The sequence below is a fragment of the Phycodurus eques genome, chromosome 20 (genome assembly GCF_024500275.1).
Source record: "Phycodurus eques isolate BA_2022a chromosome 20, UOR_Pequ_1.1, whole genome shotgun sequence".
Classification (NCBI taxonomy): Eukaryota; Metazoa; Chordata; class Actinopteri; order Syngnathiformes; family Syngnathidae; genus Phycodurus; species Phycodurus eques.
This window is the reverse complement of record NC_084544.1, coordinates 10,851,080-10,877,208: the sequence shown is the minus strand read 5'-3', so window position 1 is coordinate 10,877,208 and position 26,129 is coordinate 10,851,080. Positions and strand designations below refer to the sequence as shown.

At 39.6% G+C, this 26,129-nt stretch overlaps 1 protein-coding gene across 5 annotated transcripts in view; it reads right to left on the bottom strand.

Annotated features, from left to right (window-relative positions):
- Window positions 1–4,514, bottom strand: part of myo1g (myosin IG) — a 30,431-nt gene extending 25,917 nt beyond the window's left edge. For 2 of the 5 annotated variants that reach the window (XM_061665682.1, XM_061665684.1), the window contains exons 1-6: window positions 4,275–4,512; window positions 2,659–2,867; window positions 2,156–2,249; window positions 1,105–1,270; window positions 612–665; window positions 342–437 (exon numbers count right to left, since the gene is read on the bottom strand). In XM_061665682.1, coding sequence (XP_061521666.1) covers window positions 342–437; window positions 612–665; window positions 1,105–1,270; window positions 2,156–2,249; window positions 2,659–2,867; window positions 4,275–4,369 — 714 coding nt within the window. In that variant the 5' untranslated portion in view covers window positions 4,370–4,512. Of the gene's footprint in view, window positions 1–341; window positions 438–611; window positions 666–1,104; window positions 1,271–2,155; window positions 2,250–2,658; window positions 2,868–4,274 lie in introns of all 5 variants that reach the window. The other 3 variants (XR_009767324.1, XM_061665683.1, XM_061665681.1) reach the window with 3 other exon arrangements.
- Between the last annotated feature and the right edge of the window lie 21,615 nt (window positions 4,515–26,129).

The following is a 26,129-nucleotide window of genomic DNA, read 5'->3' as shown; positions in this document are numbered from 1 at the left end:
GTTAATATATAACACAGATCGACAGTTTAATATTACATTTGTTTGGACAATAAAAATAGCTCATGATAGTTGAATTTAAGAACTGATATCTAGCCATTTTCCATGTTTTCTTGACAGTAACAGGGAAAACAATTAAGCTTAAACATGTCAAATAGGACAAAGTATTATGGAATCAGGTATATTTTGTTGTGTTCATAGTACTCTTCCGGTCATATGCTTTAGTTGTACCAGACATTCAAATGAACAAGAAATTGATGAAAGACAGTGCTCGAATATATTTTTCCCATGATTGTAGAATTTTCAGGACAGCAGACTAATGTAATGAAATGAAATAATCTCACAGTGGCTGCAGCTCCCTCTTTAGTGTACACGTAAACACTTGGCTCATTTTGCAGGTGAAATGAGGCTATAGTTTCAGCAGATCCTCCTCGTAAAAACTGTGAAAGCACAACAACACACACAAGTTCTGAATCTTTTTACACACCGTCCAAGTGGCTCATTAGATTTGCTTGAATTTAGACTGCTCCTCAGTTCACACGAGACATTTTCATGTCAGAATGTCAGTTGGCCATGAATGGTTTGCGGTGCACATTCTCATCTTTATTGTTTACCTGGTAAAATGAATGGAAGTTCCTCTCCCCTTGTTGCTGGTGAACCACCCTGGACTTGAGCAGTTCAAAAGGAAAGAAATACGCCTATCAATGTTATTTACAACAGATGTGGGAAATTGTTTGAAGCTAACGAGTAACGGTTTCAGTAAGTGAAATACAAATCTGGTCGGTTCAAGTCTGCATATACACAAGAAAGGCTTGAAAAAATGTTCTATACTGCGTCTCCTGTTTATATGGACAATTTAGAGTCTTCAAAGAAACTAACATGTTTTCGGATTGTGGGAGGATTGTAAATCTTCCCAAAAGATAACAGCACCATGCTTCAAGGAGCTGGAAATAAACAACAACAACAATAAATAAGAATCTGTAGGTGCAGCAGTCTTTTCATTGACGTTCCCTCTTTTTCATCACCCCATGAAATATTTATGTTCACAAGAAAATGCATCATTAGCGCGTACGCCAGAGCAGAACTACTTGCAGATCTTCGTCTCACCTTCTCCAGCAGGTAGTTGTTGATGTGTCCCCCCATGGGATCACCATTGAAATTGAAGTTGATGTCCATGTACTTGCCAAAGCGGCTGGAGTTGTCGTTACGATTCGTCTTGGCATTCCCAAAAGCCTCCAGAACACAGTTGGACTTGAGCAGCACGTTCTTCACGCTGATTGATTCCAAGTGGGCATAACCGTCCATGGGAACATCAAAGAACGCAAATATCATAGGGGCCGAAAGAGTTTGGGATGTGAATTCAACAATTGGGAGCTAGTTAAAACAATATTATAATAATACTCCATTTTGAAAGGGATTACAGTATTTAACATTTGGCCATTGCTGTACAGTGAATCCTTGCATATTTGCTTTTTTTAACGTATCCGCTGTTATTTGCTGAAAAATTCACCAATTTGCTGTTTTTGTGCTCAGGCCAAAGCAATGTAGACAGCTTGTGTGAACGGAATTTCATGTTTTGGCAAGTGCTAAATTATCAGCAACGTTAAAGAACAGCCCTGTAGTTTTGTAATGGCAATTACTTTAACTGTACTGTGGGAGTAATTAGTTGATCGGTCAGGGGTTTGAAATAATTGCATTTAGTGTTCACATCCTTGAGTTATTCCCCTGATTCACTCATATCAGTTGTTTTTTATTATCATATTATTCCCTAGTGCGTCAATAAATATGTTTGTAACAAGTTTTTGTTTTTGTGATTCGTCTTAGTAGTGTAGTTAGTTCACTTTCCTCCATTTCTGTTGCGTCTTAGCGGATCCACGTATTACTGACAATGTTCTGTGAAGCCTATTTTGCTTTAACCATCACATTTTAGAGAGTGATTCAGTTCATGCACTTGTTGGTGTTCGGATACACGTGCCTCCACTCCACCATATATCATCAATTGAAGAATGTAATCAAACATAGTAGCAAGTGATTGAGGGCAGGAGCACACGAAGGAAGTTCAAATGGTCACGCCACCTTTGAAGATACAGATGCTGGTATCTTGTCTTTAGTATTTATAGTATAGTTAGAATCTTCAAACAACTTGATGACTGCTTACCTTTCAACATCTGCCCTCTGACTTGGGTTTGTGATGGCTGCAATGTACTGCATGATGTATTTACTGGCTTCTGTTTTCCCTGCACCACTTTCACCTGAAGACCACAAACATTTTGCAATACTGATTGTGCGAGATTATACTTAAATATTTTTTTTTTTTTTAAACATTCCACAAACAGTTTGGTCCATTCAAAGTAAAAAAAATAATAATAATACTGCTGCTCTGTAGCGCATCCTCCATTTGCAGGGAGCCACCTCACTGCTGTGAAACGGCTTCCTACTTTTATTATTCTTAATGGAGGTATATAATGTTGCTTTTCTTAAGCTCATTTGGTCTTATTCTTTACTAGAAGCTAAAATGTAATTGATTCTAATTTGTAGAAAATACACAAGTGCACACCACATCAGCAACAAAAAGGCTGAAAGGGCTCATGAGTTAGCACAGTTTCTTGAAACGAAGCTCTTCAGAGAGATATTCGATTGCTTCTTCATTTAGGAACCGACCTGATATGACAATGCAAGTGTCTTTGGCTCGTCTCTTCATGGCCTTATAGGCAGCATCAGATACTGCGTAGAGGTGAGGCGGATTTTCGTACAGCTCGCGACCACGGTATGCGTCGATTGCATCTTTCCCGTAGATGTCCATCTGTTTGTATGGGTTCACAGAGACCACCACGTCTCCGATGTAGGTGTAGATCCGACCCTTCTCAAACCTGTCCACACAAAAATTGCACTGAAGACTTATTACTATTCTGTGAAGATACAGGCATTGGTATAACACTGTATACAGACCCGTATCGGCACAGTTGGCCCTTACACCTCAAAGAACTGGAAACGTAAAAAGAAATATGCAGTTTGTCCTACCGCCAACCCCAATAGATCGAAGGGTGTTGTTCAATCCCTGTTATTTAAATTAACTAATTAAAAAGTGTGTCTCGATACTTTTGTTCAAAGAGTCCATCTTTTTGTGTAAAGATGCAGAGTACTAATGGGCCCCATTTGTTTTCATTTCCATCCAATTATAGGGACAGAGAGTAGTGTGGCCTCATTTTCCATTCCATTTTAACACTGCTCGTGAAAGACTGAACCCAGCCGTGTCATGCAGCGCTGCCAGGAAATGGCACAACAGTGAGTATTCACTGAAAGCAGGAAGTGAAACTTGTGTCAGAGCCTTGTCAAATCCATTGGCGGGTTAGCTGAGTTGATCAGAGTGAACAGGCATATAACAATAGTTAATTAAGTTGCTTCATTAGTCACTTCCTGCTTTCTGTGTTATCGTGGCACAGACACTTCTTGTTGCGGTTTTACTCATGTTTTGAATACTTCGTTGTTCCTGTGGCCAAGGTGTGTAGTCCCTCCAGTAAAAAGGTTTGCTCAGGGGCAGGTTTGCTTAAGTCAGAACTGCTGATACAGACTTAAATTATATATTTTGATGATTTGAATCAAATAAGGACATCCCACCAATAAATGTTGACATGGCTATCAAGCTTTTATGTAATTACAATAGTACATGTGCCATCATTTTGCCATTAACCTTAATGGATAATGCATTTTAAAATTTTCTTAGCAAAGTTAAATACATAAGTGACAAAGGTAAATCTCAGATGCGCTTTTCTGTGGATGCTGACCAAAATGTAACAGGTTCTTTAGTCCTTTATCCATGTCCGGTCCATCCAGTTTGGAAAATCTTGGTTTAGTAGTTTTCCACAAAGTGTATGGCTAACAAATAGTAATAAAACCATGACTCAACTTGGCTACCTTTAGCTTCTACAAAAAAAAAATAAAAAATTAATTAAAGACAATACAGTCCGGTAGTCATTCAAAATTTAGCATTGAATTCTATATTTTCTGCATTTTGCGGAAAGACCTTAAGAATGAGGAGAGGGGAAAAAAGTAACCAAACTATTAGGTTATTTCATTGTTAAATTTTAGTTCGATTCTAGATTCACTTTACAGTATTTGCTTGATGTAGTTTACCCTCAAAGAGATGGTTGGTTTTAAAGACTAACAAGATGAATAAACAGGTGAAGTTATGTAAAGAGGGCTTGGCTTTTAGCGGTACAATAAAAACTTTTACATCAGTAGCTTCCAGCTTCCTCTTCCTCAGTGTCAGCACTTACCTCCATTTGAGATTCTCCATAAACTGATCCATGGTCACCTCATCCAGAAGCACAAAGTCTGACTTCCCAAACTCGAGGCCCTCCATCTCTGCCATCCTTTTGCCCGGATTCAGCAATTATAGCCAGAACAAAAGACAGACAGAAAAGGAACAGAAAGCAACAAAAAAAGAGAAGTATGGCTGACTTCTGAGTAGACAGTGCGCGATAAGAGGCGTGGTGTGTGCTTTACTCGTGCCGAGGCAGTCTGCAAACAGCAACATGTCAACCTGTCAGTCATCCTGTAGCGTTCTAGTAGGCTTTTCCTGACTTATTTTGGCTTTCTAGCATTAGCTGAAAAAGGTTTTGTGCTAACACTGGCTGAAGTCTTCAGCCCCAAAGTATGATGCTGCCACCACTATGCTTCACAATTTTGGTATTTTGGAGATGACCAATGTTATATTTGCACCAAACATACCTTTTGGAATTATGTCCCAAAAGCTTAAACCTGGTTTCATCGGCCCATTACACATTTTCCTGCATGCATTCAGGGAGATTTCAGTTGTGTTTTTGTAAAAGTAGCCAGGCTTGGATGCTTTTATTTGTAAGCTAAGGCTTGCATCTGAAGACAGGAGATTGTCACATGTACTAAACAGACAGTACTTGCCAGAAACCACACCACCAGCTTGCTTAAAAAAATAAAATAAAACATTTTATTCAAACCTATACATAGTTGACACAATTCACGTACTGCAACTCCTTTTGATTTGGAATATTTACAGACTGTTGCTATTAAAATAAATTCAGTTTAACAACAGTGGTTACAGTAAAGTTCATTAACAATTTACATGAACAATTGACATCCAGGCAACAAAGCAAATGCCATGTAGCGTCCCTTTAGATGCTCGAGGCCTGTTGCACCATTTTCTGAAAATGAAAAAGACAGTGATTAAATCAGGTGGAACAGAACGGTGTTCTAATCATGATTATATATGCAACAGTCCACTCATTAATGCAATATTTGCGATAATTTTAAATCAGTTAAGGAATAAGGTCGTAGGAGGATTGTACAAAGCACGCTTTGTGTAAACCTGATAATGTGCCTGTGGTTACCATTTAGTGCATTTGTATTCATACTAAAGGTATCTAAACTCTTGAGAGCAAGCCATTTACTGAAATTTTACTTTCACTGATTTTTATTTGCCACTAGAGGGCGCCACACTCCATAACTTTCCTTGAGGCTATTGGTAACTGCAGAAAAGCAATGTAGCGTCATACAGTTGCTATTGTGGCTTCACAAGTTAGGCCAATGTTATACAGTACATGAATATAACTTGCACTTTTACTTGCAACATGTCTATTGTCACAAACTGCAGTAGGACGTTGTCTGTTTATAAAACTATGTAGGAGGTTTAACTATAACGCCGCTATGCCTCAATCAGCCTCGGATCTTTCTAGCAGATACTTAAGGGATGAACAGAGCCAGTGCAGGCTCAGTCTCCATGGAAGGCCTGCAGCAATCATTGCATTAGCAAAATTCTTTTTTTTTTTTTTTAAATGCTACTTCATGTTTTTGGCAAATACTAACCTCAATCTTCTAAATTTCTACAAACAAAAAAAAAAAAAAAGTTCTACACAAGTCAGTCAGGAGGTGTGAACATGGCGGCCCTTTGCTCCAAATTGTCAATCCTGGAACATGTTGTGTGATGTTAAATCAGTTGTTTGAATTCATTAACTTCTATTTTTGGGAATATTAATGGCGCTTGGTGGAGAGTTATTACTACAGTGCTTGTAGGAGGTTTACCTATAACCCTGCCATGTGTAGCCATAGCAGAGCCTCAAACAACCTCACATTTCTCTAGCAGACACAATGAAAGTACAGAACCAGTGTGGGCTCAGTCTCGCTGGAAGGCCTGCAGCAATCATTGCATTAGCAAATAAAAACGATAAATAAAACATTTTTTTTTTTTTTTTTTTTAAAATATGCTACTTCATGTCTTGGCTAATACAAACCAGAATCTTCTCCATTTTCTCCAAGTTCTACACAAGTCCCTCACGTCAGTCGGGTGGTAAGAGCATGGTCGACCTTCGCTCCAAATTGTCAATCCTATAACATATCGTGCGATGTTAAATCAGTTGTTTTGATTCATTAACTTCTATTTTGGGGGATTTTAATGGCACTTGGTGGTGAGTTATTGCTACAGTGCTTGTAGGAGGCTTACCTATAACCCTGCTATGTGTAGCCATAGCAGAGCCTCAAACAACCTCACGTCTCTCTAGCAGACACAATGAAAGTACAGAACCAGTGTGGGCTCAGTCTCGCTGGAAGGTCTGCAGCAATCATTGCATTAGCAAATAAAAACAATAAATAAAACTTTTTTTTTTTTTTTATAAATATGCTACTTCATGTCTTGGCTAATACAAACCAGAATCTTCTCCATTTTCTCCAAGTTCTACACAAGTCCCACACGTCAGTCGGGAGGTAAGAGCATGGTCGACCTTCGCTCCAAATTGTCAATCCTGTAACATATCGTGCGATGTTAAATCAGTTGTTTTGAGTCATTAACTTCTATTTTGGGGGATTTTAATGGCACTTGGTGGTGAGTTATTGCTACAGTGCTTGTAGGAGGTTTACCTATAACCCTGCCATGTGTAGCCATAGCAGAGCCTCAAACAACCTCACGTCTCTCTAGCAGACACAAAGAAAGTACAGAACCAGTGTGGGCCCAGTCTCGCTGGAAGGTCTGCAGCCATCATTATTATAGTTCGTAAGTCACACATTTAACACCGCCAACATTGGGGAGAAAAAAAAAAAAAACATTGTGCTCCGCCCTTATATCATGGTTCTTTGCTCATGGACCCGTTATAAGCGAGTGGTATTTTTATAGGTTTTCACAGTATACGGGCAAGTCCGAATTTAGATGTGTGCTTTCAGTGTGGGAGCACGTTTTGTTGCAACATGCTGAGCAACACTGAGGTCGAGATGCTGTGTAATTAAGAGCAAGACCAAGAGGACTTCCCACATTGTACTACTGTACCATGTGTTGCACTTTTCATCATCATTGTCCCCACAGAGCATAGACAATATATCTGTGAATATTGTCTTATGCCCTTTGTATGTATTGCTGCTGTGTGTTAAAGTTGTCGTTGATCGAAGGTTTATAAGTTTCCGTAACATCTGCGCTCTCTCTTAGCCAGTCTATAGCGTTAAACTATAACTGGGAGTGATAAATAAGCTTGATGCAATAAGCACACTTTGCCTCGTTGTTTTTATATGGTGTCTATATTTCGGATTTTCACCAATTGTGTGTGGGTCCGTAATGGAACCCTGTGATAAAGTGGGGTTCAATGTAGGATATTTCATGTCTTTGCTAATACAAACCCGAATCTTCTCCATTTTGTTCCACACCGACACGTCAGTCAGAAGGTAGGAGCATGGTCCGCCTTTGCTTCACCTTTTCAACCCTGGGAAATATTGTGCTTCGTTTAATCGGGTGAGTCCATTCCATAAGCACAAAAACAGTTTGAACGCCAGTCTGTAAGCATTCAGGCAAACATGTAATGGGTTAGTACGAAGCACTGTACAGTGCGTGACAGAGGTTTACCTATTACCCTGCAATGCATAGCCACAGCATGGCCTCAAGCATATCTAGCAGACTTTCATGAAAAGAAAAGAACCGGTGCAGGCTCAGTCTCGCTGGAAGGTCGTCAGCCATCATTGTGATATTTTAAAAACCACCACAATCGCTTCTTCAATACTCTTGTAACTTTAAGAAATAAATATCACGGTTTTATAAAGGACTCAATGAGAATGCCTTACCATTCATGTTGGTATCAACCGTCTGTACAATAGCTGTTCTTGTGGAACCTCACAACACAAATAGTTAAAAAGAGTGGGGGTTTAAAAAAAAAAAATGAAGCCACGTTTTGACGTTGCCAGCAAACATAGTACACGCCATCACAAATCAACTACAACCGTCCTATAACAACAAAACAACTTAAAATCAAGCACCGTAACTTACTAAGTGCTTCTAAAAAGTAATAGAACGTAACAGATGAAATTAGTTAGTAGGATGAAAGTGGATTCATGAGCAGAAGCTGTAATTACGCAATGTGTGCCTCTCTGGCAGTAATGCGAACGAAAACGCCGCCTTAACCGGATATGACGTAAAGCAATGGTTGCTCCGTTTTCTGCCAGCAGGGGGCAGTCAAGCACCTGTAGTGTTTCCCTTATTGGTTGCACTGCTTCTCGTATATTTAGCTGTGATATCTTGTTAGTCCACCTACATTTAAGACTTAATGTGCTGCAGCCAAGTCAATCTAATCTGCCGAGGGTCTTTAGAATCAGTGGTGATTATATTAGCAATGGCACTTTCTTGAACCAATTGGATTTCAAATTCGCTAAGTGGAACCAATAATGTCAACATATTTCCATCCTCTGATTGGTTAGTCAGAGTAAGTCAAGTTCGACTATCAAAATACATCTGTAGTGATATGCACCCATTAATACATTGAATAAGAAACATGTTGCATGTGTTGTGTTTATGTCAGGGCAGCATGGTGAAATATTGATTGAGGCTGTGGCCTCCTGTATGCAGTCTAAATCTTCTCCCCATACTTATGTGGCTTTACTCCAGGTACTCTGGCTTCCTCCCACATTTCAAAAACATGCATGTTAGGTTCGCTGAAGATTCTACATTGTCCTTAGTTGTGAATGTGAGAGTAAATGGTTGTCTATATGGCAACCAATTCAGGCTATACCTTACCGCTCACCCATTCGTCAGCTAGTATTGGCTCCAGCCCACCCGTGAGCCTAGTTAGTATAAGTGGTACAGAAAATGGATGGATGCTTTTGTCATGCTATGATAAATCATCGTTATATACTGCTCCAGATAATGCACATGGCACAGTGCTGTTGTATTGTGTTTTTGTGTAGTATTCATGGTTTCTATAATTCCAATGTGATAAACTTGGTGGTGTTAGAGGTGGATTAAGTCAGGTAAATCCCCACTGAAGGTCAAGGTACCAAATGGAGGGCCCGCCACTGAAATAAAGTATGTTTAAAAAAAAAAAAAAACAACAACACACAAATCATCAGGTTATACAGTACAACGGAAAGCATGCTAAAGAAGTGTGTGAATAGACACACAATTTAATGCACACACATTTCTTTGTTGGAAAATGATAGATTCAGTCACAAAAAAGTAGAAATCGGCATGAAATCACCATGTAAAGTATTTCTCTTTGGCATACCAGCTCTGATACGATATGGAATGTTTATTTCCTTAAATGTTGTCAGAATTAAATTTTGTATGATGCTATCAGGAAGACTTATGTGAGTTAGTTAGTTAGTAGTATCTGCATGACAACAGCTTGGAAAATTATTGTTTTTAAAACAACATAATATTATGTAGGCCCTGTTGGACAATTCCTGTGTAGGAGGGCTTTCGTAACACAGTGGACAGCCGTTGCTGGTGGGAGTTGGCAGCTCTGGAGCGTCCTCCTCGCTCACGCTCGTGGTCTGTGACTCACACTTGTATTGTTGCGCCACAAAAAGGCCATAGAGAAGCAGATAGCGTTCAAATCAATTACAGCATTGTTTCCCGACAGTGACAGTGACCACTTGCTCAGCTGACACTCTTTGTATTCGCAATAACATCCCGAAACTGACAACCCACCTCTCTTGACCCAAACCAACTAATCCAACAATGGCAATATTTGACCTGAAAGCCATCAGGCGAGCACATGTTGTCACTACTCTCATGACAATTACAGTATGTTCTGTGAACATCATGTCATTTTTCATTCAACAAGTCATACCGCATATTTACTGCAAGAACCTCAAAATGCAATAAATCTTCTCAGTAAGTTTGTTTCTTCCTCTGCCATCTATACATTCCACAAAAGTGAAGGCTTAAGAGAGATTTATGTAATTGGATGTACTGTACTGCAGATCATAGAGTAGTCAGTACTGTTTTCGAAAAATGCCTTGACGTGAATGCACATGTGTGATGTCATGTGCCAGCCATCCCCACAACTGCGACAACTGGTAACAGTCAAGATGTGTTGTTCAACTGGGTTAATTTGGAAGCTGTACTCAGAGGCTTCAATTGCTTCCTTTTGTGGCCAGTTTGATTTCTAAAATGGACAGATGGGTCAGGTCATCTAGATGAGCTCAAAAAAATGTATATGCTCAAACTGTATAATTCTAATTATAAAACAATGCATTCTCATGTATGAATTGTATTATTTCTAATTAATTGAATGATAATTAACCGATTATTTAAACAAATACCACCCCTGCTTTATACTGTTTACTTGCCCCTTGCTAGTCTTCCACAAACATGTAACCAGCACGGTTTTAAGATAAACTGGCCCTTGATTCAGACTTCAGGGATAATGAGCACATAATCCCTTTCACCTGATCTCCGGCCACAAGAATGAGGTGGAAAATTCCTCCATCCTCCTGTTGTGTGCATGGGCCCTAAAAGTCTTTATGGACATCCTGTCAGCTTGGATGCGCTTTATCTTCAGTATCAGCCTTGATGTTTGCATGGTTTCAGCACACCAAATGCAGGTTTAGACTTTATAACATTGTCAAGAAAAAGACTGGACCCGATTAGAAGAGTAAAATGTTTCCACCTGACGGCTATACTTAATGACCACAACATTAGGGACACCCAGACAATCTAATGCATTACTGTAGTCGTTAGAACGGCACTACGTCATTCTGAGAAGGTGCTGACATTGTAAATTTGAAAGGAGCGTTATTCGCATTCTTATGGCAGAATATCGAATAATAACATTTGGCTGACTGGCTCAGCCATGTTCTTTGTTAGCATTTTATCAAAAAAGAACATTATTTACTGTGCTCACAACTGTGACTATCAATAATGCTTCTATAAATCACCGCCGTAAAAATATGTACGCGCAAGCAGAAATGTCTCACTTGCGTCATGCTTGCTTTCTAACAGCATGCATTTGAAATTTTATGTCTTACTATCTACGCATGATTAAATGTGTATGAATGTATTGCATATGTTGGTATGCATGCACATGTTCATGTATGTACATGAGTGTATGAATATATGTGTAGATTGGGAATGTTTTTATGCAAATGTGAGTGGGTGTATGTATATAAGATGGTAGCCATGCATTTCGCTATAGCGTTAAACATTTGTTTTAACTTTGGATCTGACTAATAAATGGAGTAACTTTGCAGATGTCAGGATAGTGCAAAAGCATCTCCATTTTCTGGACAGGGCTGCTAACCAAGACTATAACAGCACGTGTGGCCACTCAACAGAGGGCACCCGGTGCATCCAACGGTTTTAATTCAGGAGATGGATCTTAACACTAAGACGCTTTCCAGAACATGATTTCCCCACCAAGCTTGGTGAGTCAGCCCCTTAATTGAGCACAATGCTCAGCGCAGGATGTTCTCAGGTCTCAATCTACTCATATCGACTCGTGCAGTCAAATCTCATCCGGATTTGCCCTTACAAACAATGTGGCACCGTTGAAGTAATATTTTTTTTCGGATCATTATTTTTAAAGAGGCTATCTCTTATAGCCTTGTCATGTGCCTTTCTGGGAACTCCACATTACACAGTTATCAACTTTAAATAACCTTTATCTCAGGGCTGAGACATGGTCAGCAGTATTACTCAGCAGAATGTTTCACTTTGACTTTTACTCACTTTGTTTGGATTTCCCAATCTCAAACACTGGAAATTTTTGCTTAGCCATAAGTGTTTTTTGTACAAGTAGTTCAGGAAATGTTTTGTTCTTGAGCAAACAAAAATAGGACATGCTGGTATTTCACAATACGGCAATAGCAATAAAAGGGCTTTTATGATGAGCTATTGTAGCCTATCCAAACATCTTTCGCAAATGTTCACCCCTTTAACACAGAGTGCTTTATGGTCACGTTTTACGGCTTTATCCAGTTTGGCCTAGAGAAGGAAAAAAGAATGACTCAGTTTTGTTGTAGTTTTCTTCCCCCAAATTGAGTGCAAGTTTAATGGATTTTAGCATGTGGAGCTTGAAAATTTTTAACTTTTGTCTCACTGCAGGTCACACGGAACATTACAGACACAAATTAGAGTATGTGGAAAGATCCTGAGGTCACAGTAGAGCTCTTATCCACATAATGTACAATGAATACAATTAATTACATTAGATTCTCTCACATTAACAACACACTTTTAACCTTTGATCCAGATATAATTCTGTCAATTGTCCATTTGTCTAATTTAAGTATCCCAGTCGTGAGACTGAACTAAGTTAGGACTAAATTCAATGTTCCAGATACACTTGTAAGAATATGTGACTCCATTCATGCAATACATACGCCTCTCCACATGAGGTACACCTGTAGAATCTCATGCAGGGCTTCTCACGTGGTGCTTACTTGTACATAACCTTTCAGGCAGTGTTAAAACTTAGATTTTCAAATGTATTATTAATTTAAATATAGTATACAATTATCTGCAGGTACGCCAGCTTCTTCCCACATCCCAAAAAAACATGCATGTTCATTAAAGACAATAAATTGTCCATCAGCATGAACGTGAGTGTGAATGGGTGTTTGTCTACACGTGCTTTACAATTGTCAAGTACAGGATGCCCGCCTCCCACTCAAAAGTGGACTGGGATAGGCACCAGCTCACCTGTAACGCTAATGAGGACAACAACAAAAAAATTGTAGCACAGCAGTAGTAAAAGGAGCGACTTTTACTGTTTTAATGCCTGTGGCTCCATTAGACGGGCAGTAATTGTGAGGTAGACATGAAGAGACAGACAAAGGCAGAGGTCCCAGCAAGCACAGTTTGACAGTGGGTCATGCAACATGGACGATGGAGGAGGTCCAGGACAGAAAACGTTGATGTGCAGCCGGGGTTCCTAATTGGTCGTCGGTTTCCCGGCCAACGTGTGGGTGTTGTTGGAACTTAGACTACTGTGTTACTGCTTGATCTCCTGCTATGAACAAAGCCATTTGGGCTTAAATACTGCCCATGTCTGCGCAGGGGCTTGACTGGCAAAATCAATTAATTGTTGCTAATGGTCACTGAGAAAACTTTCCACTGATGGATTTAATCCTTGTACAGTGTACTCATTGTAGTGGCAGCTGCGGTGTGGGCGGGGAGGGTTCGTGCTTTCACCAACTAGCCACATGTCAATGCACTAGCTCAGCGGTTCTCAAACATTTTACGCCAAGTACCACCTAGAAAAAAATTACTTGGCGCTCCAAGTACCGCCATCATGAGCAACATTGAAAATACAGTGGCGTGGTAGGCCCAAGTGTTCATCTAAAACGAGACCGTTGTTTTAATTCCTAAAAGTGTATTTAATATCATTATAAACTGCCATTGCATTATGCATGGATTGAACATTATCACTCCGCATAAATGTAGGAAAATAAAAAGTGCACTTAAGTATTGATTCAATTCAAGCATATTGTGCATTTAAGTTCACAAAATGTTGTACCTAAATAAACGAACAGTTCTTAAAAATTAAATGTGAATGTATTGAACTTGAAAGTTACTGTAAATGCAACTGAACTGTACTTAGGCCGTCATTCTTTTGCGTACTAAAGAGAGAGACCCTTTGAGAATCACTGCACTAGATTATCAACCTCACTTTTGAGGTTCTGAGTAATGTGTACAGTCTTACCATTATGACCGTCTTGCTTTTTACGGTGGATTACATTTGAGGACTAATTGTAGGGCTTAAACGTTCATCTGACATGCATTTGTTCTTTCCATTCTTTTTAATCCTCAGCATAGCATCAATACACTCTTCTACAAAAGCAGATTTATTGACAATCACGCCACGAGGCTATTGAATGGCAAACCAGGGGCTGATGGCGTCATGCTCTTGGAAATTATTAGAACGATCATGAATGGTGAGTTATGCAAGATTTTAAATGTATGAAACTTAAGTCATTTCATCAGGACAAAAATAAGTTTTTAACCAGTACAGTATGTGGTTGATATGGTACTGCATTTTGATCATCAAATGTATTGATTTCATCCACAATTCCCATAATATTTAACGTCAATACGTTTCATATGAAGACTTTGAGCATGATGTTGGGATAGAATAAGGCTAGACTAATTGACTTCAGTAATCAGTTTTAAGATCAGTAAGATCAGCAATTACAACTAACAATAACAGTTTGAAATCTAGTTTCCTCGCACTGTGGGTCCAATGGGCTGCAGGATACAAACAAATAAAATGCATTTCTCCATGTCACGAATGACTAATCATCTTGTGAAGGTAAAGTCTGCAGTCATTCCTAAACTGCTTTTCAGATGTGTACCGCTTCAAATATTATGCAACATAATCCAATAAAATTACCGAGCTGGAAATGAATATTTTCAATGAAGAACACTGCATTTTGATAGCCTAATTTGTTTTATGTTGCCACAGTGAAGTTTTTTTTTTTCCCTCTCATCTTTGCTATGTTTGTGTTGTTGCTGCTCATCTGCGCTTGGAGGCTGAGAGCAAACATTGACCTTTTTATTTTTATACACTGAACTGGAAATTCCAGTTTGTTCTGCTGTTTGAGTCGTTTTAAATTGCACTATATCTGTCCCCATCAGCGAATCGGTGTAAATGGAGAACATGACAAGTTTACAAATGTACTTTTGTGACACACACAAAACACATTATTTCTCACATAATTGCAATACAGATGTTACAAACAACACAAAAATAGTGTGGAAATGATCTTTTTCTTTTAACCCTTGATGTATTATAATCTTGAAGGCTTGCTTTTTTGGGAGTGTAAAAGCACAATACAAGGGTCATAATTTAATGTAATTTGATCAATAACAGTAAAGATACACCCCACTAAATTTCCTTTTTAAAATCAATTAATTTGACTGATACAGTCTGAGTATTTGAATTATTGGCAGTTGTTATCATTCAAACGGTAATAATTGTTTCTTCAAAACAAAAAAAAACATAAAATGCTAAAGTAAAGTTTTTTTGAACTTTTTATGCCAAAATGTCTTGACCATTATGTGTTCTAAAGGTTTCATGATTTACAGCATGTTTTCTGAAAATACTAATTACATTTTTGGAGCTTCTGTAGAGTACAGGATTTTTCTCCTATTGCTTAGTATTCCTTTCTTTGGTTCTTCTACATGTTTGTCCCTCACTCAAGCTGTCCTTGCTGTTAATACCACTGGAGAGATGCTCGTTATGTTGTTGCAATACACCAGAGGGATCTGTGAGCACAAGTGCCACAACGAGGCAGCCATTTTGCCTTCACACAAACGCAGACAGCAAAATAAAGGTGTTATTTCTGAGATATGCATGAATCTGTGAAAATGTCATCACTCTTGCATCTCTATACCATCGTTATGATTATATATTTCATTGGGCCACAACCATTTGGTCTGTTAATAAGGCCTGCCTTTACTATGAATGCCTACAATTTTAAATCATCAATAACCTTTTGAAAATAGGACTTTCATATCATTGTAACATGCTGCCAATTCTGTCGAGCCAATTATACATTATTTGTGCACTCACTGTAGTGCACTCTCGTCACTCTGCACTACTTGCATATCTGTTGTTGACCAATACTGGCCACTCATGTGCTTGAGAAGTATCTGCACTATTTGCACAAATGACACTGTTCCAGATTATCGCACCACTACTGACTTTGAACTGCTTACATTTCTTGAAGTCTCTGCACCATTTGCACAATGGTCACTGTACCAGATTATTGCTCTATTAGTCATTTCAAACTGCTCTAAATTGCTAGTGGACTCTGCATCATTTGCACAATAGTCCAAAAAATAATAATAATAAATAAAAATAAAAATTGCATCGGCATTACCGGTAAGCTTTCATTGCTAAGTGACTTTATTAACTTAACTTTTATGCTTTTATGTCTCAAAAAGTATTTTCTGTCAAATGGCTGTCTGTTATTGTACTAGAGTGGCTCCAACTACCGGAGACAAATTCCTTGGTGTTTTTTGTTTTGTTTTTTGACATACTTGGCAATTAATGACGATTCTGATTCTGAGACATTTACGCATATAAAACCAAGGTGGCATTAAAAAAAATGGCTTAATTAGAATGTTTTAGTGTCTTAACTGTTATTGATCCAATTACATGAAAATGACCCCAAAAAAATATAATATAAATGTCAGTGAGGTATTAGTTTAACATTATGCTTATTATTTGGGTTTGCATTGTTGTAAACCTGCACTGCACGAACACACACTATAGCAATAATAATACACTGACAGTGATAGAAGGACTCGAAAAAAAAGTTGTCATCTCTTAGTGAACTCTCCTCCATATGGGTCTCTCAGCAGTGGTCAAGAAAGAAAAGCAAATAACACCAGATGTCGGATGTGATCTTCGACAGAGATCTGCTAAAATTAGACCTCAAACATATTTGTAGGCTGCTAAGTTCAAAACAGCAAGTGTGCAGGGACAGCTGCTTGGAGTGATTTGTGACATATGAATTTTACCTTAGGCACATCACTTACAAATGCACATACTGTACATCCCCTACAAAGACCTGAAACCCTTGTCTTGTCTAAGTCAGTAAGGTTTTCGCTTCCAGTGTCCCCTCCAGTAGCATTTTGTTAGTTTTATTAGTCAGCAAAACACATTCTGATCAATCACTTGAAAACATTCATTCATTCACCCATCTTGCGTACCGCATCTCCTCACTAGGGTCGCGGCCAATTGAAAACATATGATCTATAACCCAGGCTACAGCAAGGATCATCCATGCCAATTATCCTCACCCGTGTCGCGTTTGAGCCGAAGCCTATCCCAGCTGACTTTTGCCGAGAGGCGTGGTGCACCCTGGACTTGTCACCAGCCAATCACGAGGAAATAAGAATCAATATTAATGAATGACTACATTCCAGTCTCATACGGTCACCATGATACAATTACTGGCACAGGCAACATTTTAGGTAACCCTTTAACATTCTTAAGTATCATTAATGTAGAAAATATTTGTTAACTGTTGTATGGTCAGACAAAATAAAAAAATAGATTGAAACGAAATTACTTCCCCTTACATTAAAAAAACAAATGAGATCATCCTTTTGATGCTCACTGAGCTGAAGTGTCATTTTTGCTGACACATTTGGGCAGAATTCCAAATGACATGACGTTATGGGCATTGTACCTTTGAGGTTTCACTATTTATTAAAAATGATGATCAGCATAGTTTCCATATACATTTCAGTTGCATGATTGTCTGAACCATTACGTAATAACATTCATCCATGGTCCTATCTCTTCACCCACTTTTGAAATGTTGAAATGAAAACCGTTCTTCATTTGTCGTTTCATTACCATTCTGCACAGCGCTTTTAGCTGTCCTTGAGTCTGAAATGTTTTGCATCAGTATCCTGTTTTGGCCTTATCAAAATGCTGGAGGCTTGTTTTCTCTCCTGCACCATATTTATTACTTCTGAGGATTCAGAGCATTTTGCAGCAAAATGTTGCTGACATTTGAATCCTAAAGGAAACCTAATAAACTATTTTCAATGGGATGTGGCTGAGAAAACACCTATGTTGTGCTGCCATACATCCTCCTTCCGTTCATCCTCCTGCTCGTTCATTCATGATGCCAAATGAAGCAGCCTGTTAAATCCCTCCTGCACTCATATCATCAGTCCCCTTCAACACTTTATCTGCTGTTTAAGCTCCATGGTGAAGGGGATTGATTTATTTATTTTTTTCGCTGAATGATGGTTTTGTTGGGGGAATTACTGCAAAGAATCACTGCGATTGACTGGCCACCGGTTCAGGGTGTACCCTGCCTCCCGCCCGAAGATAGCTTGGATAGGCTCCAGCGCCCCCGCGACCCTAGTGAGGATAAGCGGCGAAGGAAATGGATGAATGGATGGATGGATGCAAAGAATAATGCACAGACACTACACTAATACCAATTATGGTATCACACAAATCCAGGCCACTTCCCCAGCTGTTGAGAGAGATGCAGAATGCTTATACCAACATACTGGATTTGTGACAAAATGTAGGCCAACACCAAAAGACCTATTTAATATTCCTAAAATGCACGCATAATTTCTGGACCTTGGCACCTGAATGTTCCATTTTAAACATGATTGCATTGTTTGAATATTGTTCAAGGTCAGATACTACAAAGTACTAGACTGTGCAATGTGACTTGACACACACACACACACACACACACACACACACACACGTCGTGGCCTGGATCAAAGGTTTTTTTAGTATATGCAGCGGGCTGTGAATAAAAATGAACGTCAGGCCACAAATTGGCCTGAGGGCCGTTTTTTTCTTTTTTGGACACCCCTGTTCTATCCACTAATCCATCAGGCTGCCTGTGTTGTTGCTGTTTATTGACCCCAAAAGGTCAGTTTCCAAAAAAGGTTACACACAAGGAGGGATCGTAGGGAGGGTAGTGGTCTCCAACTACCGGAGACAAATTCCTTGTGTGTTTTGGACATACTTGGCAAATAAAGATGATTCTGATTCTGATTCTGATTCTGATTCATTCTATAACTCTCAGTTGCAGGATGTTTGCATAAGTCGTCTCATGTGGCCTGCTCAGGAATGCATGTGACTGAAGTCTTCCCATGAGTATAAACCTCAAGTGTGGTGATCAAATGAGTGAACGTGATTGTGAAGGCACGTGTAGCTCGATGTTTTTCACTTAAGATCGATTCAATTAGTGTGAGAATTGGTTTGAAGAAATATTTCATGAGCGGCACGGTGGACGACTGGTTAGAGCGTCTGCCTCACAGTTCTGAGGACCGGGATTCAATCCCCGGCCCCGTCTGTGTGGAGTTTGCATGTTCTCCCCGTGCCTGCGTGGGTTTTCTCCGGGCACTCTGGTTTCCTCCCACATCCCAAAAACATGCATGGTAGGTTAATTGACAACTCTAAATTGCCCGTAGGTGTGAATGTAAGTCCGAATGGTTGTTTGTTAGTATGTGCCCTGCGATTGGCCGGCAACCAGTTCAGGGTGTACCCCGCCTCCTGGCCGACGATAGCTGGGATAGGCTCCAGCATGCCCGCGTCCCGAGTGAGGAGAAGCGGCTCAGAAAATGGATGGATGGATGGATATATTTCATGTGTTATTGGTGCACACCATTTTCTTCACTTTGTAGATTTTACATACACGGGAGGCAGGGTGCACCCTGAACCGGTGGCCAGTCAATCGCAGTGATTCTTTGCAGTAATTCCCCCAACAAAACCATCATTCAGCGAAAAAAAATAAAAAATAAATCCCCTTCACCATGGAGCATACATACACATATACTGTATGTCATATACACTTTTATTTTACAATGTATTTTTCTTTGCCTGTCCCCATTTTGATAGGGGTCATAATAATAATATGAATATGAATAAATATGATCATACGAATAAAATGTGAATAAAATACGCAGCGATGCCCTCAAATACAAATCTTAGAGAGTCACCAAGATTTTTTTTCAATCAGTCAAAGGTCCATTTATTGGAATTGGTCAGGCCACATGCGATTCTACTGTCATATTAACGACCACACAGCATTTTCAACCGAAATAAAATGGCAGTTCCATTTTGACATAAATCAAAAATAAATATTTATTCTACAAATAAAAATACATGACCCCTGAGTGAAAAGAAGAAAACTTAAAAAACACAAATTACACCAACAAAGAAGGAAAAATTTATTCCTGTCCAAATATTCACACTGAGTTTCGTCATTGTTTTTTTTGTTTTTTTTAGCAGCGAACTTTGATCACACCATTTTCGTGCAATCAAGGCTCCTACAGTGTCAAAATGCGAACTGCTCCAAAAAATGAAAGTGAAAGTTATAAATTGCCCTCACAGCAATGGACACTGAGTGACCCAGTAACAGGCTGTGTAGTGGAGGTATTCTCCTCTGTTGCTAGTTCAGGTAAGTGGGGCTGTCTTCACATCAGTGTGTTGGCCAGAACACCACTTGAGCTCGAACTCAGAGGAAGGTGCTAATACATTCACTGAGGCAGATCTGCAGGTTTTGCTCCATTACTTCTGTTCTTAGAATAAAAGTAAGTTTTCTTTGTGTGTGTGTGTGTGTGTGTGTGTGTGTGTGTGTGTACAAGCTGTGCCCATGCGCCAGCTGGAGTAAGATTAGACTGGAGTTCAAGTCAGGATTCCAATTTGCCAAGCATATATTAAAGAGGATTAGGCCTCTGTTGTTGAGGCGGCATGCTTTAGTTTCAATTATAAGAAAAACGCGGGAATAACTTGATTTAACATTTGTGTGTGTGTTAAACACAGTGCATATTCTCAAACACAACCCAAACCATTAGCTAGTTACAACAGTCAGGCGTCAACACGGTGACACCCTGTCTTTTGTCATGAGTCACAGAGGACAGTTAACTGAGAGGGTGGAAGAGAAAATATTTGCTGAATGAACATGCATGTCCTGAATCCTGTCACAAGAAGCAAACAAACCACATTAACGTTCTCATGCAGATGCATCAATATTTTGTGGTTGAAAACATTGGCAAATGCACTGCAGTGACCCATTTCCACCTGTGTGTAGAAAACAGAGAAAAGGAAAGCTGTTCTCCATGGGAAAGACGCAGTGGAAGATTCCTCCTTCAAACCGCGTGGGTGTTCACAAGACGCCCGAACAAACTTGGCATTGTTTGGAATAAGAAGAGCCTTTTCTCAGGAATCCCTGCGCTACACGGAAGTAGAAGGTGCTGTAAAAGCCCCTGCCTTTTGCTAGCGGCCTGTTTCCAAAAACGTGTATGTGAGCGAGCCGTGCTGAATTTGCTGAATTGTGCTGTCACAATCTGCACACAGACTGTATTTACCCATGATTTAGCAGTTTGGCTAGGAGGAGGTCAGCCATTTTCAAGCAATGCTGACTTCTTGATCCTTTGGGTATTTTGATGAATGCAAAGTCACAGACATAGTAAGACCCCTGGAATTGTTTTAAATTATGAAAAAACATTATAATAATTATCCTAATTCAACTGTGCACATACAACTATAACCCGTCTGATTTTGCTATTTATCAAGATTGTGCATGCGTACCCAATGTGCCTGTGAGAGGATTTATTTGGCTGTCGGCTTTTAAATGACCTTCGATTGACCTTGTAACGGAATGTCCACGACATCCTGCTAACAACACCAAACGTAAACTAGTTGTGGCATGGGAACATGCATTTATTTATATCAATAAATGACTGTGGTCAGTGAAACGGGGCACAAGCACTTAGCAAAAATGTACTAACAGAAATCATGCTGGAGCACTTGACCCGTCATATTGCAAACAAATAATTCAATTACTTCACTGGAGCTGTTACATAAGAAGCAGAAAGGCTGACAGAAGAGAAGGGCGGATTCCTGAGTATGTTTCTCTACTCTTTACTTTTTTACAATAATGTAAGGTCATTGGCACTTAAATTACATATTTCAGTGCCCTGTAAGGAATCAGCTTGATAACAAATAGGACCAAGATCACGAATTGCAGCAATGATAGAAGTACCATTAACTCATTCACTGCCAGCCTTCCCAGTTAACATGGACATTTGACTTCTAAAGCCGTCAATGGCAGTGAATGTGTTAAGGAGTTACAACATTACCAAACGTAAATGAATCATATAAATGCGGTCTTAAATCTTTGTAACTGATCTACAGTTGATGGTAACTGATTCCTGACAAATAGCAGTGCATATTTAGTAGTAGGATATTAAGTAAAGTGTACACTAAAGTCTGGGTTGTGTAACATGGACATGAGGTGATATTTAACCATAAGTGGCATAGATGTTGGTGCCTAAGGAGGATGTTCCCTCTTTCATAACACTGGTTCTTAATCTTCCGGCAGCCTGTGGTCAAGCTTACCCTCGCTCCACCTGCCCCATCATCACACTCCAGCTGAGCCCCTCGCCTCGCACCCTGAGCTCTGTGACACTGTTTAAACATTTTGGCAGGACAGTTGCAATCGTCAAACGTTAATAAATGTTTATAAATTCAGTTCACAGGAAAGTAAAACATTTCCATTTGATCTTGGCATCATCATTCCACTCATCATCGACAGAGGATTTCGGAAGCGATAGCAAAATGTTACTTTTTAATGCATCATGTGTCCTGCTAGTGAATCATATTTGGTGCCTGTCAGCCAGACTGAGGCTCCCTGATGCCACATCACCTCCCACGAGCTCCCACACGTCACAAACGCAAGCCTCTTCAGAGTGTTTCTGCCCAAACTGACCTTCAGGAAGTATACTCATTCTAAGTGGACTTTATCTCAAAAGAAAAACGTAATACAGTGATCCCTCGTGGTTAATGGGGACCAGAACCCCCTGTGAAAGGTGAAAACCCGTGAAGTAGGATTTGCCCCCCCCCCAGGTATATTTGTGTATGTGGGTACCAGAATGTTTTAAATATGTAAACAGTATTTATACTGTTTACATATTTGAGACAAAGATTACAACAGTACACGTATTTACTTAAATCTTTAATTAACATTCATCACCATTGCCTTTGAGAGAGGCGAAGAGGCTTGCGTTGGTGGCGGAGGAGAGGCTCTCGACTCGTAGAGGCTTTAGGTTCACTCGGAAAATCTGCTGCTGGAGGCGCTGATGGTGTAGCTGGGGTTTTACCTTGGAGAAAAACATGGTGGTGGGTAGTTTTGTCTTTGTTTTTTTCTTTTTCTTCAAAATTCCCCTGTACAAGGATATAACCCCGTCTCTTATTACGCGGAGTTACCACACGTTTCGCTTCCTTATTGAAGCAGTTTTCCGGATGTTTGCTTCCTCTTTCTTGATGTACCGCACTGTAGATTCATTCACGCCATAATGGCGTGCCACAGATGCATAACTTCTGCCCTCTTTGATCATATCGAAAAGTTTCACTTTTTCGCTGATGGTCATCATCTTCTTCTTCCTCTTGGGTGCCCCGGAAGAAGCTTTCGCAGGGGCACAGTGCTTAGGTGGGATTGTAAGGGCTTGCTTAACTAATCAAAAAAAGTTATCGCTGAAACAAAAAAAGTTATCACGAACACAACACTACGATACAGTATGCCAGACAGTCAACAGCGTGGACGAGACTGGCGGGACACAACAAGGGAAGATGCTGGGGGAGGCTGCGATGATGCGCAGCCAATCAGCTCACAGGATAAATCCACTTGTGCTCTCATTGGTCGATGTCGCGCCGGGAACCAATCACGCGCCTTGTATGAGTGCCCGTGGCATGTACAGTACAGTACAGGCATGTACAAAGCCTCTGAGTCAACTCATCTCTTTGTTTGGCATGCAGGGAAACCTTCTCTCTCGTGCATCAACATGAAACAACGCGTCTTTCCGCAATATGGCTGCTGATATGGCTGTATTTTTTAGATGAATATTTTGGAAAAAACCCGCGAAGCACTGAAGCCACAAAACGTGAAGCGGCGAGGGAACACTGTATACACTTATCAGACACTTCAATAGATATGCATAATCTAATTAGATTTAATGACATGGATCGAAATTGTGCAAGTGTACTTGATGTGGTTGGTGAGCGTACATACACACCAGTGCTTTTCGGAACAATCCTTTTGCTCTACTGGTTGTACAGTATGTAAGAGAAGCCCAGTTACTCATGAGGTCAAAAAAAAAAAAAACATTAAACATGGGGCACAATTAGATTATCCCCAATATCTCTAACCTATTCTGAACTTTGGAAAAGCAAGCAAATCATTTAGATAAATTGATTATCCATCCATTTTCCGTACCGCTTTATCCTCACAAGGGTGGCGGGCGTGCTGGAGCCTATCCCAGCTATCTTCGGGCGGGAGGCGGGGTACACCCAGAACCGGTCGCCAGCCAATCGCCGGGCACATATAAACAAACAACCATTCGCACACACATTCACATCTAAGGGCAATTTAGAGTTTTCAATCAACCTACCATACATGTTTTGGGGATGTGGGAGGAAACCGGATTGCCCCGAGAATAGTTCCCATCTTATGCAACCCCATCGTCCTCCTTCATAGATTCAGGAAAGAATGAGCTGAATGCAAGGCAAATGTCTCTAACATAAAGAGAAGACTCTCTCTTGTGGTTGTGAGGAATTAAAATCATTCAGTGAGTGCAACACCTCAGGCAAGCTGACAAGAGTACCTTCTATCAAGTACGTGCGCAGCCATGCATGAACACAATTCAAACAAACTACAGGGCTTCCGTTTGTACATTTCAGTTTATGTATTAGATCGAGCAATCGGGCCGTCAAGAGGAACTTAAAACAGAAAACCGAAAAGCAAATGAAACAACAACCCTTGGCCAAAGCGATGAGATGTTTTGACTGCATGATATGTTAGCCTTTATCTAGAATTATAAACTCCAGTTTGGAAACACTACTTATATAATAGGCCATACAAATTCACTCAGCTGTCCCAAATGTTACTAAGTGAGACACAAGCAGCAACATTTCTTCCACGGTGACAGCAGACTCTCATTTCCGACTCCGAGCAGCACAGTTAATTATGGACCAAGAGCTAATGTAGGCTTTGTAAGCATTAACCTAAAGATCTTGACTTAAGTTATTTATTATCACATACAAAGACTAGAAACCCACTACGGACAATGGAAACAGTTGAAGCAATATCAAATACAGTTCAGCCTTTAAGGCCAAGCACAATCTGTTCCTGTAAGATAGTCAACCCCCTATTTGGGTTTCAGTGCCTAAATATAGAGGACATAAACATGAATCAGAATTCATTAAATAAACAGGCATTGTTTTAATCACAATCTAGTAAAATTGCAACCATCTTTAGACTCATACAAAAGAAGTTAAACCTTGTTAATATAAAGAATAAAAACGATGAAACACTCGTCTCAAGGTCAATGGAGAAGCCTTTATGCGAAGGGGATTTACGTCGCAGATGCGCCTCACATATCTCACTTTAATATTCAGTCCGTTAGGCAAGTGTAAAAATAAAGTGTTGACCACTGTTGAAAAAAAAATAATTAAAAAACAAAACAGTCGTAACAAGTGATGAGTGAACACCAGTCAGCTTACTTCTGTTCTTTTGCTGAGGCAATTTTGGAATTGAAAAAGATACAAAAGCCAAAGGCATGCATGGAAAAAAAAAATTCTGCCACATGACCCTGTGCAATCTCTACATAAACCTTACTGTTTGGACAGAATTTGACTTGCAATGTTCTGGGTGGTGCTGTACATGCTGCGACTGACCAAAACATGAAGTCTGTGGTTTAACTGGAAACTGAAATATGACACATATTTTGATTTGAGTGGCTGTTAGAATGAATATCAATTTCAATGTGGATTCATCAGACCATGTGATCTTTCTATTGCTCCAATGCAATTTTATATTCCCTTGCAAATTTCATGAGTATACATAGATTTAAATCCCTTAAATACTCCTTACATTGTCCATTGTAGAATGTTTCATTACAAAACATAGCCAGAAGTCCTACTATTAATTTCACCAATCTTTTAATTGCACTCAAATGCAATCACTCAAGAGGGGTTTTCAGACCACTTATATTACTGGAAGAAGATGTTAATGTTTATAAATGCTCCGATATGTTTTCTCAAAATAAAAAAAATAAAAAGAAAATAAATGACAGGCTACATATTACATGACGGATGTTTAAATACTTTGTTGGCAGCGACCGGAAAATTGTATGATGACAGTAATTACAAGAATCCCAGTTATAACGCAATGAAGGGCTTTTGTCTGTTTACTTATCCTGATAGTAGCCCGTTTTTGATGTGCACATAGTGAAATCGGATCGTGGCTGTCCAAATGAGCGTCAGGCTGAGTCATACGCTACCTGAGTAGCTGTTTAACAACATCAGCTGGTTCATCTGGTTTGTTTGTGGACATTACCTTTCGCAAATTCAACT